The following is a 16,187-nucleotide window of genomic DNA, read 5'->3' as shown; positions in this document are numbered from 1 at the left end:
ATTATTAATAAAGTTTTTTATATAACATCTAAATTGTCCCTAGGTGTGAGTGTGAGTGCGAATGGTTGTTCGTTTCTGTGTGCCCTGCGATTGACTGGCAACCGATTCAGGGTGTCCTCCGCCTACTGCCCGAAGACAGCTGGGATAGGCTCCAGCACCCCCCGCGACCCTAGTGAGGATCAAGCGGCTCGGAAGATGAATGAATGAATGAATGAATTTTGCAACCACACATACCACTTTAAACTGCAGTTTATTGCTTCTTTGAATCTGCTTATCAACTTTTTCTCCTGAAACAATTGGAAAAGACATGTATTCATTCCAGCCCCACCACCACCAAAAGGCATTTTTTTAAATAAGGAAAAATAGCATTCTCGGATATTCTGCTTTAAAAAACACAGAATACCAACAACAATTAAATAGGATGTGAATGATTACATTTTCACAATTAAATGCTGCAATTCAATTTATTGTGCAGCTCATTTTAGTGTGCCCACTTTGGCCACTGGGAGGCAGTGTAATACAGTTTTTCAGACACAAAAGAAGAATAGTACTTTTTCTTCCGTAAATGCCGCATTAGCCATTTTTCAAGGAGGATAAATAATATATTTTAGTACGTATCATGACAGTATTTGTTCAAGTGTTACTCCAACATTTGCGATCAAATATCCGTTGCTTCAAGGATTTGAAACCCTTGACAATTGATACTGTTAGCATCTGAGTGGCATTTTCTATGCTATGTTAGGATTATGCTAGCAGGCTTTTCTTAATACAACATTGTTTTGAATTATCGTTTTAAATTAGGTTTCATAGGAACTTCAAATGAGAGTGGCATTAAACAGCTTGAAGCCGCTTTTCTTTTTTTTTTTGATGATTTGTTAAATTGAGCTCATTGCCACCGTACAGTGCTTGTCTCTTTTTTTTTTTTTTTAATGGACAAATATTCATACCTGGCCAATGTCTCTTAACTACTGTATGTTCCACGCTGTATATCATCCATCCATTATCCATATCGCTTATGTCACAGCCAATTGGACCAAAGAAAATAACATTTGCTCTGGGCACTTCTAATAATAACCCCAATTTCTGCAGTGCTTTTCTTAATTATTCAGAGACTGTTTTGGTTACTTTATCATGTATTTTAGTTGGCACTTGAGTTAGACCTCCAGTAGGATAACATGACAAAAGTCGCAAAGTGAACGAACGATCACAAATTTGTATCCAAACATGACTTTATTGGAAACACAATTCAAAGTTTTGACTAAAAGCTGCAACGTTTTCAAACATGGATTATTGCTTACCTTGAAATGGGAAGTGTCCCAACTTCATTTTTGAGAAACTCTAGTTGTTCCACTTTTAATATATCAAATAAATAAAAGCCTCCAAAGACTGAATGCTAAAGTTTGAGGGGGATGACGGGCCAGTACTTGGGTTGCTTCAGGTCACAGTTTCTGTCAAAAGTGAGCTGCATCGCCGCCTCCATGGCCAAGATCTTGGCTGCATCCTCACCATACAGCTTCTTCATCTCGGCCCCACGCCTCTCACCTGGCCGCTCAGAGGGCGGGGCCACACTGGCTTGCCGTGAGGTGTCACGCAGGTCCTGATCTGCTGGGATGTAGCTGTCCTGTTGCTCGGCATCTAGTTGTTGCTGCCTCCCTGTGGAAACAGCAGGATAAATACGGTGAAACGATGTTTGCTGCACTAGTTATGTTCCAGACTTGCCGACGATTGGTGAAAGACATTTTGTTCTCCACTTCAATTATTTTTTCAAAGGTTATCTTCTCAAGCAATAATCTATATTAAAATCAAGAAGATCTGATTTCATGTACATAAATACATCCATTCATAATCCGAATCGCTCAACCTTACGAGGGTCACGGGCGTGCAATATGTGCTTTTCATTTTTGATACATACATTTTTCAATGCATGTATTAAAGATCCACTATCCTAAGTCAACAACAAAAGAGTTTAAGGAAACTACAAAATAACCACTTCCTGTATTTTTTTTTGCAGTATACAGCACAAACTTGTTTAACATGAAATAAGCCCGAAAACTAATTTCATACTTTTTTTTTCTCCCAGAAAAATCCACTCAAAATTTTTATATTATTGAGATACTATATTTTTCCTGCATATTATTCCAAATCCACAAAAATCTGATTGGGCCTACTGATGTTGTAAGACTTAAGTTTGTTTGCCATCTAGTAGTCATTTAAATAGAACTCCGTTTTACGGCTGGAAAGGATCGATTCCATTCTCATACATTTCAATAGGAAATATTACCTTGATTTATGAATGTCTCAAGTTACAAACAAGCTCAACGCACCAATGAAATTTGTAACTTGAAGTCCCACTGTACAGTGTAAACACAAATCTGTGAATTGTTATCCAGATTACACATGCACTTACTTAATTCCTCTCTATGTTTCTCTGTCTGGGCAAAATACTGCCGAAGCTCCTCACTAATTTCCATGTTACTGACGTCGCATTCGATCTGAGTGTCCGAGCTACTCGCCCCTTCTTCTCCTTCACTTTCCCATGCATGCCAGTCTGCGTAGCGCTTTCTCTGGCGGTGGTAGATGGGGCCGTAAGCAGCCTCTAAGGCCTTCTGGTAGGCTCGCTTGTGCCTCTGGTGCCAGGCCATTGCCTGCTGGTAATGCTGCCAGTATCGACTGTACACAGGGCTGGAAAACCAGGACATTTGAGCACTTGCGTCCTCCTGCCAAGGAGAAGAAATGTGAGGTCAGCACCACGCACAAGTTGACCAGCATTTGCGAGCCTAGAGAGGCAGGAGGTAACAACGTATAAATACTTTGTAACTGAAGTGGATTTTGCAGGTATCTGAACTTGACTTCAGCACTTATGTAGTCCCTACATTTGAAAATTGATATCTGTACTTTCCACTCCTTATTTTGTCACACACACACACACAAAGACAACATTCCCCCCCCCCCCCCAAGATGGCGCCAGAGTAGGCACTAGGCAGCCGTCGGCGAGTGCTCTTCAAGAGTCTTGCGTTTTTTTTGGGTGTTTTTGTCTTTTGTTTTGTCACATGGTGTTGTCGTTACGTCGTGTGGACCTGATGTGGATTGCTTTCAGCATTTCTGGCCACGACATTAGTCAAAGAAGAAGAATCTGTGCTTGGTGGTTGCGCCTTCTCGGTAGGACGCGTGTACCAGCACTGATTTTGATTGGGAGGAATGTCGTCGCTATTTGACTGTCATTGCTGGACAGCCCCGGGGCGCTTGTGTGTTTTGCGCCTGTAATGGGCAGCATTTTCACAGCCCCGCTTTGTTCAGCTGAAACGTCGGTGCTGTTGGACAGTCTGTGGCTGGATGGATGCATGGCTTGAGGGGTCGACGATGAGAAGAAAGGAGCGTCAGCGCGAAATGACAATTCGTATGTGAAACTGGGAGTCCCGGCTTGGAATTGAAGCGGGTATACATGACACAAGAGATGAGAGGCAATCTCTTTTCGTTAATGGACGCCACAGCTTCTTGTTGCTTTCAAATTTAGCTTGTAGCAGATGTGTACACATTTTCAGCATGACGTCTTTGATCCACCACTGGTGAAGAGGACACTTTGATTTGCTCCTCTTTCATCTATAACTGCTTCAAACAACAAAGTGTATGCAGGAAAAGTGGTTAAGATTGCACGCCTGTCTGTGTCTTGTGTTGTATTATTGTGTCATTTTTATGTTAACTGTTCTTTTGATGTATTGTTGACTGAGAGGAAAGAAATTTAATCTATGTTGCACATACTGCACATTTGACAATAAAGTTGTACTTGATGAAGAACATGGCTCCGAGAATGATACATATTGTGCCAGTCCCCCCCTAAAAAACAAACGAACAAAAAAAACATCCCCTTCTGGCATTCAAGGTGCTTACATCTCATTTGAAAAAATACATACAGGTAAGGAGAATTTACTTTTCAATTTAACATAGCATTTTTTGTCAATAAGTTCTTAACTTTGGCTTAGCTGAAGGGACACATTTTAAAAGCATAAAGACAAAGCGAACACTACCTTGCGCGTTACAATACAACTGAGATCAAGCAAACATTAAATTTTATTATTGTACTGAAATCCATTTCAGTGTGTACTTTTTTACTTGTACAAGTGAGGGAAATGAATCAGTACTTCGAATTTTTCTTTTTGTCTGCATTTCTTCTTACAAGGTGAGTGCTTTTGCAGTCTCTGCCAGCCTAATTCTGCAATTATATAATGAGCAGATTTTCATGCATTAAACTTTAATTTCAGTTTTTTATTCACTCAACTTAGTATGTGTACATGAATTACCCTCACTTAATTTTGAAAGGCTTTAATATCAAAAGAGCAGTTGAATAAGTTTAATAGATTTCTTGTCTTTGGGAAAAGAAAAATGCCTGCTTCAGCCTTTGTTAGAGCTGTCACCACTTCCTGGTGTGACATCCCTAAAAACAGCAGCCGATGTCCTTGTTATCTTCAGTATGCAGCGTCCAACATTTTTTTTAGCACAACGTGGCTCTTTCAGAACCAAATATGGGATGTTGTTAATATTTGTCAACTGTGCTCACTTTTCGGTGATCAATGGCTGTATCAATAAATTCGACCTGACCGGTAATGGCCCCGTATATTCATCATATCATATAATAAGTTTCAATGTCTATTTTATATTCAGCATCTCTATAATGTGCGCGGTGTGGTAAAATCTGACAACTCTTGATGAAGGCTGCAGTGTCAGACAAAACTGTTAGCTAGCAAAGGGAATTTCTGTTGACGAGCCAACATTTGTCTGAATACAAGAAATCTAAAAAATGTCAACAAAGACGACATGATGAATGCAATTGATCGCTTTACGCTCGCTCTGTGGAAAAAAACGTTCTGTAATGAAGTATGTGTTACTGATTATTTTTGCACTGTAGATCAGTTTTGCACTGCACGTGTAATTATCCGGCTTGTTATGCTTGCCTCTCATTGTGTTTCACCGCAAGCAAAAGTTTGGCATTTTGGTTATTTAGCTCTTTGGGGAGTAGTCAAATTTGAGACGGTAACCATGTATTTGTTCATAAACTTCCGAATCGACGGTTATAACCCTTTCGAGAAGCCTCTGGTTCGCGAAGCCACTTACCATGTGCGCTCTTCAGTGTCTGATAACATCCACTGCAAGTCAGCAGATGGAGAATCTGAAAATAATATGAACAAGCACAAGCCGCCAAGAGCAGGTTAGCATGCTTGCCGGTACAGTACCAGAAAGACGACCAGGCGATTTGTTAGCAACGGACACTAGCATTTCCAAACAAAGACGCACATACTTTTGAACTCCAAATAACACGCCGACTTTCGCCTGATGTCTTGGATCATACAAAATGCAGATGGTACGTTTTGCTGAAGATTTCCGATTTCACAATCTGTTTTGAGTTCGACTTTTGACTCTCCGTATGACAACATTTCCCAGCAGCCTTTGCTAAGCCTCCGATGGCTCATAAGCGCCATTTAGTGGTTGTTAAGTGAACATCAACATTATGGAAACGTTCGAAACGCTTTGAATTACGGTGGTCTATCATGTCCAATGCTTTCAACGGGACCATCTGGTACGAGTTGAACACGCAGAGCAAATCTGAATAGTCGTTACACTTAAAAAGCCGTATCCAGTATTTATTACTTCAGAGAGGAAGTCTGCAATGCGTTAGTTTGTTGTCGTCTATGTTTGTAACACAAGATACGGTATTCCAAACATGGTTCATTTCGATGGAAGTTAAATAATGGACAGGTGAGAGCGGAACAGAAGCATTTGAGAGCTGAGAGGTACGTTTTGACCAATTATCTGGGTCATGCTTTGGCTCGTTAAATGTGCGGGAATTAAACAGTAACATGGCACTGTCATGCATTGGCCGTGTGTGTATTCTGTGTGATGTACTAAATTACTGCCAGTAAGCAGGGCATTAGATTTACTTTTGCTTTCGCTTTGAGTAATTAACTACAAAACGAAACGGAACCGAAACGGTCGCACCCTTCTCTGTAGAAAGATGTGGCGGCAGTTGTTTCTCACGTACTTGCTTCTGAAAGGTGAGTTGGCTTTGTGCACAAGGGCAGTTTTACTGCAACTAACACCGGCGTTGCTTTGTTTTCCAGTTTCCAGTCCGCATATAACCAGTTTGGGGGACACAACAGTGGAGTATGGCAAAGATGCATACTACAAGTGTGAGCTTCAGAACCAGAAGGGTATGTTACAAACGAGTCCCTAAACACAGCTGGATTGTTGTCAAGGAAGTATAGGGGTGTTCAAACGGCAAGATTTGGTCCGGTGCTAGCCGGGGCTGCTCCAGTAGAGCATTCACACGTGCAAATTTGCCCCGGCGTAGCCCCAGAAAAAGGCTTACACCGGACCAAATTTGATCCACCTCAGGGAGGTGGTTTAAAAATTTGCTCCGGAGCAAATGCTCGTTTGGGAAGCAGCACTGATGTAAATTTTGTAACGCAACTGGGTTAAATTTGCTCCAGAGCAAATGCTTGTGAAGCGTACGTACGGCGAAAATGCGTTGCTTTCGTGCTCTGTCGGACTTCCGTCATGTGTTTGTTTAATAACGACACAAGACTTGGCTGGTAACATCTTTCCTTTTGTACGAGACTGGACTGTCTCTGAGTTGTTAGTGTACCGTATTTTCACGACTATTCGACGCATCGTACTAATGGCCACAGTCTCATTAATGGGTGACATTTCTGTATTTTACACATACACAGGACGCATCGTACTAATGGCCGCAGTTTTACAGTGGTAAAACATACGCCAGCTTAAACATACGGCATGCATGCGCGCACTCTAACACGTTAGCTTGCAGCATACGGTAGCATGCCAAGACATATAGATAAGATAAAAACACGTTTTTAAAAAGGCAACGAAAGCAGAACTGAGTTCGGGTGTATTTTATTTAGCCATCGTACAATGTTCTCACGTTTATCGATCAATCATCACCCAGAAATCCATCAAAGTCCTCATCCTCTGTATCAGAAGCAGAGGACTGCACATCTCAGTTGTCATTGAATGCAGCACATGCTAGTGTGAGTTGCTACGCATTGCCGAGTGGAAAGAAGGAGTAGCAACAGCAAAGTCAACATTTCTCTCGTGTGAAGCTTTCCCACATTTGAAAGTAAAGAACAGAGCGAAACATGGTGGCAGCGCGTCTGTGTGTAGAAAGAATTGAACAATTGTGCAAGTACCGTAATCCATCAAAAACGCCGCGTTCCCTCTCGTTGTTGCGTATTGTGGCGTAACTCGCCAAGTGCTGCCTCTCACTCTTTGTAAAGTTGTGTTTGCCACCGATCATCCATTGTTCCCATACCGTTTGCAACTTTACTTTGAACGCCCGGTTGATGCCAATGTCCAGCGGTTGGAGTTCTTCAGTCAACCCTCCGGGAATAACGGCAAGCTCAGAGTTCATTTGCTTGACTTGTTTTTTTCACCGCTGCTGTGAGATGGGCACGCATGCCAAAAGCATAACCGGTGGCTTTAATTTTGAACTGAGCTTCGTAGGCGTGTCTTTTTGTCGAATTTATTTTCAGGGGTTCTTAGAAACCAAAACCGGAGTTGTTTTGCAACAATGCACATTGCCACACTCTATACAAGTGTTGGTACTGGCTTGAGGCGTCCACTTACACGCCCACCCATCACCATTGGCGGACTAGCTTGCCTGTCCTCTCTCTCCCCCTCGCTCTCTCTCTCCCTCTCCATATATGTATATATACACGCCCACCCTTCCCTGATTGGCCGACTTCTTTTCCGCATTCCTGGCCACAGTCACTTCCGCCTTTTCTCTATATAAACTGCGTGTCGGCTGTCAGTCAGATTTTGGAACTCAGCGCATATAAAGGACGCTCCGCACCATAAGGCGTCCTGTCCATTTTGGAGAAAATTTAAGACTTTTAATGGCGCCTTATAGTCGTGAAAATACGGTAGTCTGTTCCTTTGTTGTGTGTTTACAATCCCCCGGCCCCTATATAATTTATTTTGTGATTTCCTCTCTTGATTTTCTGTTTGGCGCCATTATGTGTTTACTTTTCTGAGTGTTATTGAAGTCATGTTGATTTACGTTTTCGGGGGCGGTCACTCTCGAGCAGAAGGCACGGAGACCGAGAAGGAGAAGGACGTGCCCGTCCAGTAGTCGCTTGAGTTGTGTATACGTTTTAAAAAGGACCAACACGACAGCTCATTTGTTTTCTGTCGTTTTGCTCCGCTGCAGAAACTGCCGTGTGAACGCAAGTGGGGCTGCACCGGCGCTGTGCCGGTGCTGACACGCTCGGCGGCTTTGTACATGTAAACGCTCCACACAATTTGCTGCGGTGCAAAATATATCACAACAAACTACATCGGTGCAGCGCCGGAGCAAATGTGTGCTGTGTGAACACCCCTTATGTTGAAGTAATGCAGTTTGACTGAGTGATATAAGCTTTGAATTTTTGGGGAGGAGCCAAGTTTTGCCTGCCTTTTTAGTGGAAGTTAGGAAAAATCTTCGCTGCATGTAAACACATTCTTGTGGCGGGGGGGGGGGGGGGGGGTCCCGAAATCAAAACATCTATTAATCTGTAATTTTGTTTTTAATGTTGTAACATCGATTTGAAATTATATTAAAACGTTTGGGGAACACAATTTGTGCTATATTTATGCTTTAAACCACGGGTGCCCATTAGGTAGATCCTGATCTACAGGTAGATCTAAGACAGGTCCCAAGTAGATCCGAGGAGTGTCGAGAAGAAAAAAAACCAACCATTTGTGTGTCTTTGTACATGTTAGTAATATATTTTTTGTGTTAATATACACTGCACCCTAAACATCTTATCAGTCTCATTTTCACGAAATCTTTTTTTTTTGTTAAATAAAATAAAGCCGGTAAATCTTACATTTACGGTGGCGTGTAATTACGTCAACGGAAGTTGTTGGCGCTCAGCAGTTTGCAATTGCAGCTTGTGATCAGAGCTGTTGCGCTCTATCTTTTATCGTCAAGATTCTCATTCAGAGTTTGCTTCGTGTACAATTCACCGAGGGCACGAGCAAAGAATAGGAATCTCGGAGGGCCCAGGGAAGCACTTTAAAACGGTACGTGTGAGCTACGATGGTTAACAGGCTGCAAAAGGGCGTCGCATGCCTCCGTTTCAGGCTGTTTCTCATCATGGCGTGCGCGCGCGCGTGTGTGTGTGTGGGGGGGGGGGCTGCGCGTGCGCGCACCGGTAAGGGTAGATCCCGGGAGGTTAGTTGATCGAAAAGTAGATCTTCGATCCAAAAAGTTTGGGCACCCCTGCTTTAAACTATTCATATAGGCTTTTTAAAAAACTTTTGCTGATTAGCATTGATAAACATATGCTTTGAACCATCCATCCATCCATCCATCCATCCATCCATCTATCTTCTACCGCATATCCGGGGCCGGGTCGCGGGGGCAACAGCTTTAGCGGGGACGCCCAGACTTCCCTCTCCATAGCTACTTCTTCGAGCTCTCCCCAGGAGATCCCGAGGCGTTCCCAGGCCCGCTGGGTGACATAGTCTCTCCAGCGTGTCCTGGGTCTTCCTCGGGGCCTCCTCCCTGTGGGACATGCCCAGAACACCTCACCAGGGAGGGGTTCAGGAGGCATCCTAATCAGTAGCCCAAGCCACCTCATCTGGCTCCTCCCGATGTGGAGGAGAAGCGGCTCGACTCTGAGCCCCTCCCGGATGACCGAGCTTCTCACCTTATCTCTAAGGGAGAGCCCGGACACACTCATTTCGGCCGCTTGTATCCGGGATCTCGTTCTTTCGGTCACGACCCATAGCTCGTGACCATAGATGAGGGTTGGAACGTAGATCGACCGGTAAATTGAGAGCTTCGCCCTTTGGCTCAGCTCCTTCTTCACCACGACAGACCGATACAAGGTCCGGTCTATCCAGTATTTCAAAAATGTGTAGTCATGGGTTTAGCCACAGAGAAATTTGGGCAATCACTCAAAGGGGACAACCGAAATAAGATGCACCACAACAATCAATTGCACAGCCTGCCCAAGCCTAGGAGCAATGAAAATGGGCGAGGAGACCAAACCCAGCTCAGCATTCGCCACATCATTCAGTCATGTTATTGTTGAAAATGTTTTTTGCCACACTCTTTTTTACTTTCGACACAGCTTCAGTCAGCTCATGTGTTTGATCTGCGAGGCGTTCCCCTAAACTCTTATTGGCCTCGCCTCAGATGTTCACCAGATCACGTGGCAGAAGCGTCTACGGGATAATCCCGTTGAGAATCTCGGGTCCTACAGTGAGCTGTCTGGCCAGCACATCAATGAGCTGTACCAGGGAAAGGTGATTCTCAATGAGACATCCCTCAGCTCAGTGTCCCTCATCCTAAAGAACGTCACATGGGCGGATGAGTGTTGTTACATTTGCATCTTCAATGTGTACCCAGGAGACTCCAAAAGAAAGCAGAAATGCCTCACCGTGCAAGGTAAAACTAATCGTCTGAGAAGATTACTTCACATGTGAAATTCATTGTTTGACCAGTGTGACTCGCCCAATTTTGTAGGAATATCTGAGTTGAAAGCTAAGGTATACAATCCTGAAATCGAGCTTGCGGATGGAACAGCAACAGTTGTGTTCAGCTGCTCCGCCACCGGGAAACCAGCACCAACCATCCGCTGGCGCTTCTCGCCAAATTCCACCGTTTTGCACCAGATGACGCCCACCACAGTAGCCAACCGCGACGGCACCTTCACCAGGAGTCAGAATGTCACGTTGCACTTGACCGAGAGTTGGGACGGACATGCAGAATGTGTGGTGCAGAGCGGCAGTCGGGGCGAAAGGATGAAAAGGGTCACCTTTTCCTGGGATGCTGGCCAGGAGAAGATGGTGGAAGACAGAGAGACTGGTATGCACTTTGTTAAGGCTTGGATAACCTAAATGTTCAAGTGCCCGCATCCAATGAATGCCTCTATCCGTTAAAAAAAAAAAAAGATAAAGACTGATGATTTACATTTCAGTGGAACCTCAGTTTTCGTCCATCCTAGTTTTCGTAAGATTCTGGTTTCAACAACTTTTTTGTTTACATTTTGTTCCAGTTTTTGTACGCCCACTATCATTTCATATGAAAACGTGTGACTGAGCCATTCATTTTGTGGAATCAATGCACCATACCACACACATGCTTGCGAATAGAGTCAGATTGCCTTTTCCTGGAGTGAGGATCATCCCGTATGTTCGTCTGAAGCATTTTGTAAGTTGCGTAAACAGGGTTCCACTGACCGCAAAACATATTCCACGGTGCATGTATTTTACATCTTTTTAACAACTGATATGCTCGGAAACGTGTGGGCAACATTGGCGTAACACATCCTGCAAAAAAGTATGGCCTTCAAACTTAGTAGCATGAAATTATGTTCTAGAATGTGTTATGCCGATGTTGCCAAACAGACCAGGGGAGTTGTTTTTGCATTGAATTGTTGTTGCATTGAACTCCAGCATGCCCGCAAACTTCATGGGGATAAGCATATTCGAAAATAGAGGGACGGATGGATGGATGGGTGTCTGGAATGGTTTAGTTGGATTTACATTATTTTCTATGGGGAAATAATGCCTCTCGTTCGGTTTTGGTACGACTTCCTGGAGTGGTTTCATCACGAAAAGCCAGGTTCCACTTGACAATTATTTCTAATGACACAAAAGTGACACCCGTCATTATGTTTACACATTGCTGGTGACATGAAACCATTGACATGCGCCGACACCCAAATTGCACCCTAACCACTGCAAATTACTGTACATTACATCAATGCTAGGCAGTGACAACACGGAGGCAAATACGAAACAATCCATCACCATTAGTAGGACTGTGCTAACCTTTCCTCTCTCAATGAATGTTTTGAGCGTAACTTCCGCATTACTCTACTTGTCGCTATCAGTAATATATTTACTTTTTTAATGATGGGCACCGATCATGTACCATATTGCTTTCACTGTAGTTCAAAATTACAGCCGATGTGCACAGGTTGTGTGATTGTTGTATTTTCATGATGTAAGGCTGGCATTTAGTGCATATCTAATCTATCCGTTTCTACTTATCAGTCAGTGGATTTCAATTCCTGAAACTATTTACTCCATCATCACGCATACCTGTAATGATCCAATGCCAGTAATTGGGATCATAATGAAAGTGCAACTCTGAGCCAGTTTCACTTTCACATTGCTCAGCTGTTGACAAATAGTCATTATCAAACATGATAAGTCAGTGGATTGAAGTTTGAGTATTGACCTCACGTGATACACTTGAACTCATCTACTGTCAGGCCTCCGGGTTAAAGTGAAATAATTTTAATCTTGCTTGTCTGACTCCTGGTCTACACGTAATAGGCCCAACATCAAAAGGCAGTATATGCACTCAATAACGAAATATGAGAAGAGGGGAGCCAATATTTTTTTTCTTGTCAACTGAAACTGAAATCATTTGACGTCAGAAGATGAATAAGAAGTTTTTTTCCCCCCACCCAGGTATTTACATCTGAATAGTATAAAATGTATGTTATGATACAAATGTTATGATACTTACTATTTTTTTTCAACAGCTTAATATTCCTTTTTCTTCATCTTCGGTCTATGTACTTAGTCTTCATGTCTTGCAATAGAATGTGCTGTGGTCAACGCTAATATGAACACCGCTTGAAGTGTGTGGTTTTTTTTTTGTTTGTTTATATTTTTAAACCAGGTGGAGGAGTGTCAAAACCCGGACAGTCTCTTTTGGTCATTGTGGTTGCTGTTGCTGCTGCTTTTGGAATGGCCCTAGTACCGGTAATCATCATTGTAAAAGCACTGAAAAGGTGAGTTATAGCAGTTCTCTCAGAAATAGTATGTGAATATTGTAATATGACGTTGTTTAGCTGAAACGTGATTAATACTAAGATCTTTCACCACTATTGCGTTTCTGTCTTCACTCTGACGTTTGACCTGTGAGTAGCTAAGTACAGTATTACATTCAAGGGAAAACAAACAGATTTCTCTGCAAATGGTACTAATTGATGTATCAGCAGTTACCGGGCGCAGTTGCAACCTGCTGTGAGCTAGCTAGCTATACCGGTAATTATATCCCGAAACAGCATCTTGCCTTCGAATAGTACTGTGGTGTGGCAGCTTTAGCATGCCTTGTTGTCAAGCGTCGAAAGGCCCTGTGATGACTCTGTCAGATATGTTCCAGCAACCATAGGCTATAATCACATATATTTTGACAGCGCAAACACAGAGATTTTTAAGCAAAGTAAAGATGCTACATGTAGCGCTATTTGTTTGACAGACGACAAGCGAATGGGGCGTGCCCACAGCATTCTTGAGCAAAGAGAAGAACTTGATTTGTAAGGGTTGTTGACAACACATCTTTGTGTTTAGTCACATTTGGAAGAGATTTCATATTTTCAGGGGCTTTTCAGTGTAATTAAAAAAGAGAACATCCTGACTAACTCGTATTGGTAAAGTTCCTGGTTTTGTTTCCTCTTCCTCTCAGGCACAATATTTTCAGACGAACTGTTTAGTTTGTCATCTCAACCATGACCCCTGGCAACATGCAGCGACAACGGGACATACTATACGTATTGAAGGCGATTGGCAGAAGTGCCCCAACTTAGCACCTAATTTCAACCTGCCGACCTTATTTTCCTTTTTCCACAGATTCATGTTTGATTTTTGAAGGAATTCCCGCGTGTTGTTTTTCTTTGGCCGGAAGGAAATAGAAATCTTCAGGCTTTTGAGTTTTTTTCATTACTCTATGAGATGGAAGGGGAGGTACTTGAGGCGTTATGATCTCCGTCAGGAGTTATAAGCTCGAAAGTGTCCTTTTTGTGCCCTCTAGTGGGGCTTTGTAGTTGCACTTTACAGAAGTCGGAGAGCACATGCAGGTTATTTGCGGACAGATCGAATGTTTATAATTTATGTTTATAATAACAGATTTTGCTTATTTTCACTTTTGAACCTCTGTAAATAATTTTGTGTACACTGAACATTGTTGTTATGATATGATTATTTATATTAACAGTTCCTCTTCACCTTCGCACTGATTTTATGCTGTTAATGGTGTGTTTTTCCCCCCCTGCAAATTCAATGCAATGCCTTCTTTGGCTGTGATCCTATTTTTTTCTGTAACTTGTTCAACTAAAACATGTTGACAATTCTTTGAGTCAAGATAAAACGTGTTGATGGATCCGACTCTTTGAATCTCTCCTCTTTCATCTCAAACTGCTTCAAACAACAAAGCGTGTGATGGAAAAGTGGTTAGAACTGCATGACTGTCCGTGTTTTATGTTAAGTGTTGTGTTTATTATTTTACTATATGTTAACTGTTTTGTTAAACGCTTTGTTACAGCTGCCGCTGTTGTGAAAGCGCTATATAAATCAGCATGTATTGTATTGTATTGTATTGTGTTTGAATAAGTCAGGGGTGCCCAAACTTTTTGGATCGAAGATCTACTTTTTGATCAACTAACCTCACGGGATCTACCCTTACCGGCACGCGCGCACACACACACACACACACACACACACACACACACACACACACACACACACACACACACACACACACACACACACATTTAAGATTTACCTGCTTTATTTTATTTTTTAAATATTTTTTTAGTGAAAATGAGACTGATTAGTGTGCAGTGTATATTAACACAAAAAATATATTACTAACATGTACAAAGACACACAAATGGTTGTTTGTTCTTTTTCTCCTCGACACTCCTCTGATCTACTTGGGACCTGTCTTAGATCTACCTGTAGATCAGGATCTACCTAATGGGCACCCCTGGAATAAGTGAAAGAACCAGCCGGACTTGACTGCAAGAACAGAAAATGGCCACGAGGGCTCGCACTTTTCCTCGTTTGAATCAAGCGCTGTAGGACGCTTTGGGTATCCTTCATCACGCTTTACTCGCGACTCCATGGAAGCAGTCATGGCGTTTCCGACTCCACATTCAGATCAGCAATGATGCAAGGCACACGTTACCGAGATTCACTAATATCAGCATTTTGACCCTGGGTGAGTTTTATTAGCACTTTATGTCTCAATTTCTGTGTCTGAGGGTTTATCCACAGCTTTTTAAGAAAAACTCGTGCTACCAACAAATGTTCACCAACAGTATTTACCCAGTCATTGCTATTCATGTATTTTTTGTCCACCTTTGGAGAGTTTACATTTACTCTGGTAGGAAACGGTGTGACAGAGAGCTCAGCCCAACCAAAATTAGATTTTTGGAGGCTATACAAAATGTTCTAATAATGTTGATCGTTTGTATACCTACTCTACATTCGGTGTGTGCTGATCTGGTGGGATTCCATTGCCAGCCTGCCATGTATGCCAGTTGTAGAGTTTTATTTTCTTCATCTTTGATGGCCTTTTATCGAATTTGCAAGATATGCAGGATGTCCATACTCAAATCTAATTGTTCCAAAACGCCTCGCAGATGAGACTAAAGGATTTTTCAATGAAGGTCAAGAGTGAGTGAATTTGGCCAATCATCTTTAGAGTAATGCTTCGAGGTAAAACTATTTCAAGCATAATTTCGGTAGTTTTTTTTTTGTTTACGTAACCCACCCAGATTCATCGTTGTTGTTTTTTTGTTTTTTTACATAACCCACCCATATTCATAGTTAAACCCATAACAACGAAAATGCTCTTGTTCGGCAATCTCCATGCCAGTGACGTCATTTACAGAATGCCGAGTGCCAGCCCGCCATTTACTGCATTGTTGGTTGCTCCGTTAACTTGATTGCTCCGTTAACTGCTCTTTGCCATTTTTACTGAGTTATTCGGCGAAATGCCTGGGTGCAGTTCACATTCAAGTAAAGACTTGTTTGCGTGGCCAAAAGAAAAGCATAGGACGTATAAATGGAGCGGAAAATTTGATCGATAGTTTAATTCTTGCAATACGGATGAATTTCAAGCCTGTGTCGACAAGCATTCTTGTTACAAGCACTTGAAAGACCTGTTTTCTCTCCCGGATTTGCAAGGCAAAAGGTAAGTGTCATAATAAAAGTAATTCCAAGTGTACTCTGCATTTGTTTTAAAATGTCATTTTGCTTCAAAGAGACATAAAAATATGCTAGATGTGTCGTGCAAGAGCAATAAAGTGCAACCACCAATAAAATAAATTCAAATAGTGTTGATTCATTCAGTGTTTTTCATTCAGAAAGCTTTAGAAAAAAATCAA

General features: G+C 42.2%; 2 protein-coding genes across 4 annotated transcripts; one reads left to right on the top strand and one right to left on the bottom strand.

Moving 5' to 3' along the window:
* Positions 1 to 1,211: 1,211 nt before the first annotated feature.
* Positions 1,212 to 5,459, bottom strand: gemin8 (gem (nuclear organelle) associated protein 8). 2 transcript variants are annotated; one of them, XM_052056993.1, is made up of 5 exons: positions 5,294 to 5,459; positions 5,110 to 5,164; positions 3,760 to 3,834; positions 2,408 to 2,717; positions 1,212 to 1,653 (listed from the first exon to the last, which is right to left on the bottom strand). In XM_052056993.1, the coding sequence occupies exons 2-5, from the start codon at positions 5,110 to 5,112 to the stop codon at positions 1,394 to 1,396; spliced, it is 648 nt and encodes a 215-aa protein (XP_051912953.1). In that variant the 5' UTR covers positions 5,113 to 5,164; positions 5,294 to 5,459; the 3' UTR covers positions 1,212 to 1,393. The 2 variants fall into 2 exon arrangements, with proteins under 2 accessions (XP_051912953.1, XP_051912954.1); XM_052056994.1 differs by lacking the exon at positions 3,760 to 3,834 and having other exon boundaries at positions 5,294 to 5,458.
* A 145-nt stretch (positions 5,460 to 5,604) lies between these two features.
* On the top strand, positions 5,605 to 14,181 carry LOC127595458 (OX-2 membrane glycoprotein-like). 2 transcript variants are annotated; one of them, XM_052056979.1, is made up of 5 exons: positions 5,605 to 6,047; positions 6,114 to 6,203; positions 10,406 to 10,444; positions 10,523 to 10,864; positions 12,695 to 14,181. In XM_052056979.1, exons 1-5 carry the CDS (start codon positions 6,008 to 6,010, stop codon positions 12,808 to 12,810), a joined length of 627 nt encoding a protein of 208 aa, XP_051912939.1. In that variant the 5' UTR covers positions 5,605 to 6,007; the 3' UTR covers positions 12,811 to 14,181. The 2 variants fall into 2 exon arrangements, with proteins under 2 accessions (XP_051912939.1, XP_051912938.1); XM_052056978.1 differs by having other exon boundaries at positions 5,639 to 6,047; positions 10,193 to 10,444.
* Positions 14,182 to 16,187: the final 2,006 nt, after the last annotated feature.

Source organism: Hippocampus zosterae, chromosome 2 (assembly GCF_025434085.1).
Source record: "Hippocampus zosterae strain Florida chromosome 2, ASM2543408v3, whole genome shotgun sequence".
In the NCBI taxonomy this organism is placed as follows: domain Eukaryota; kingdom Metazoa; phylum Chordata; class Actinopteri; order Syngnathiformes; family Syngnathidae; genus Hippocampus; species Hippocampus zosterae.
This window is presented reverse-complemented; position numbering and strand designations above follow the sequence as displayed.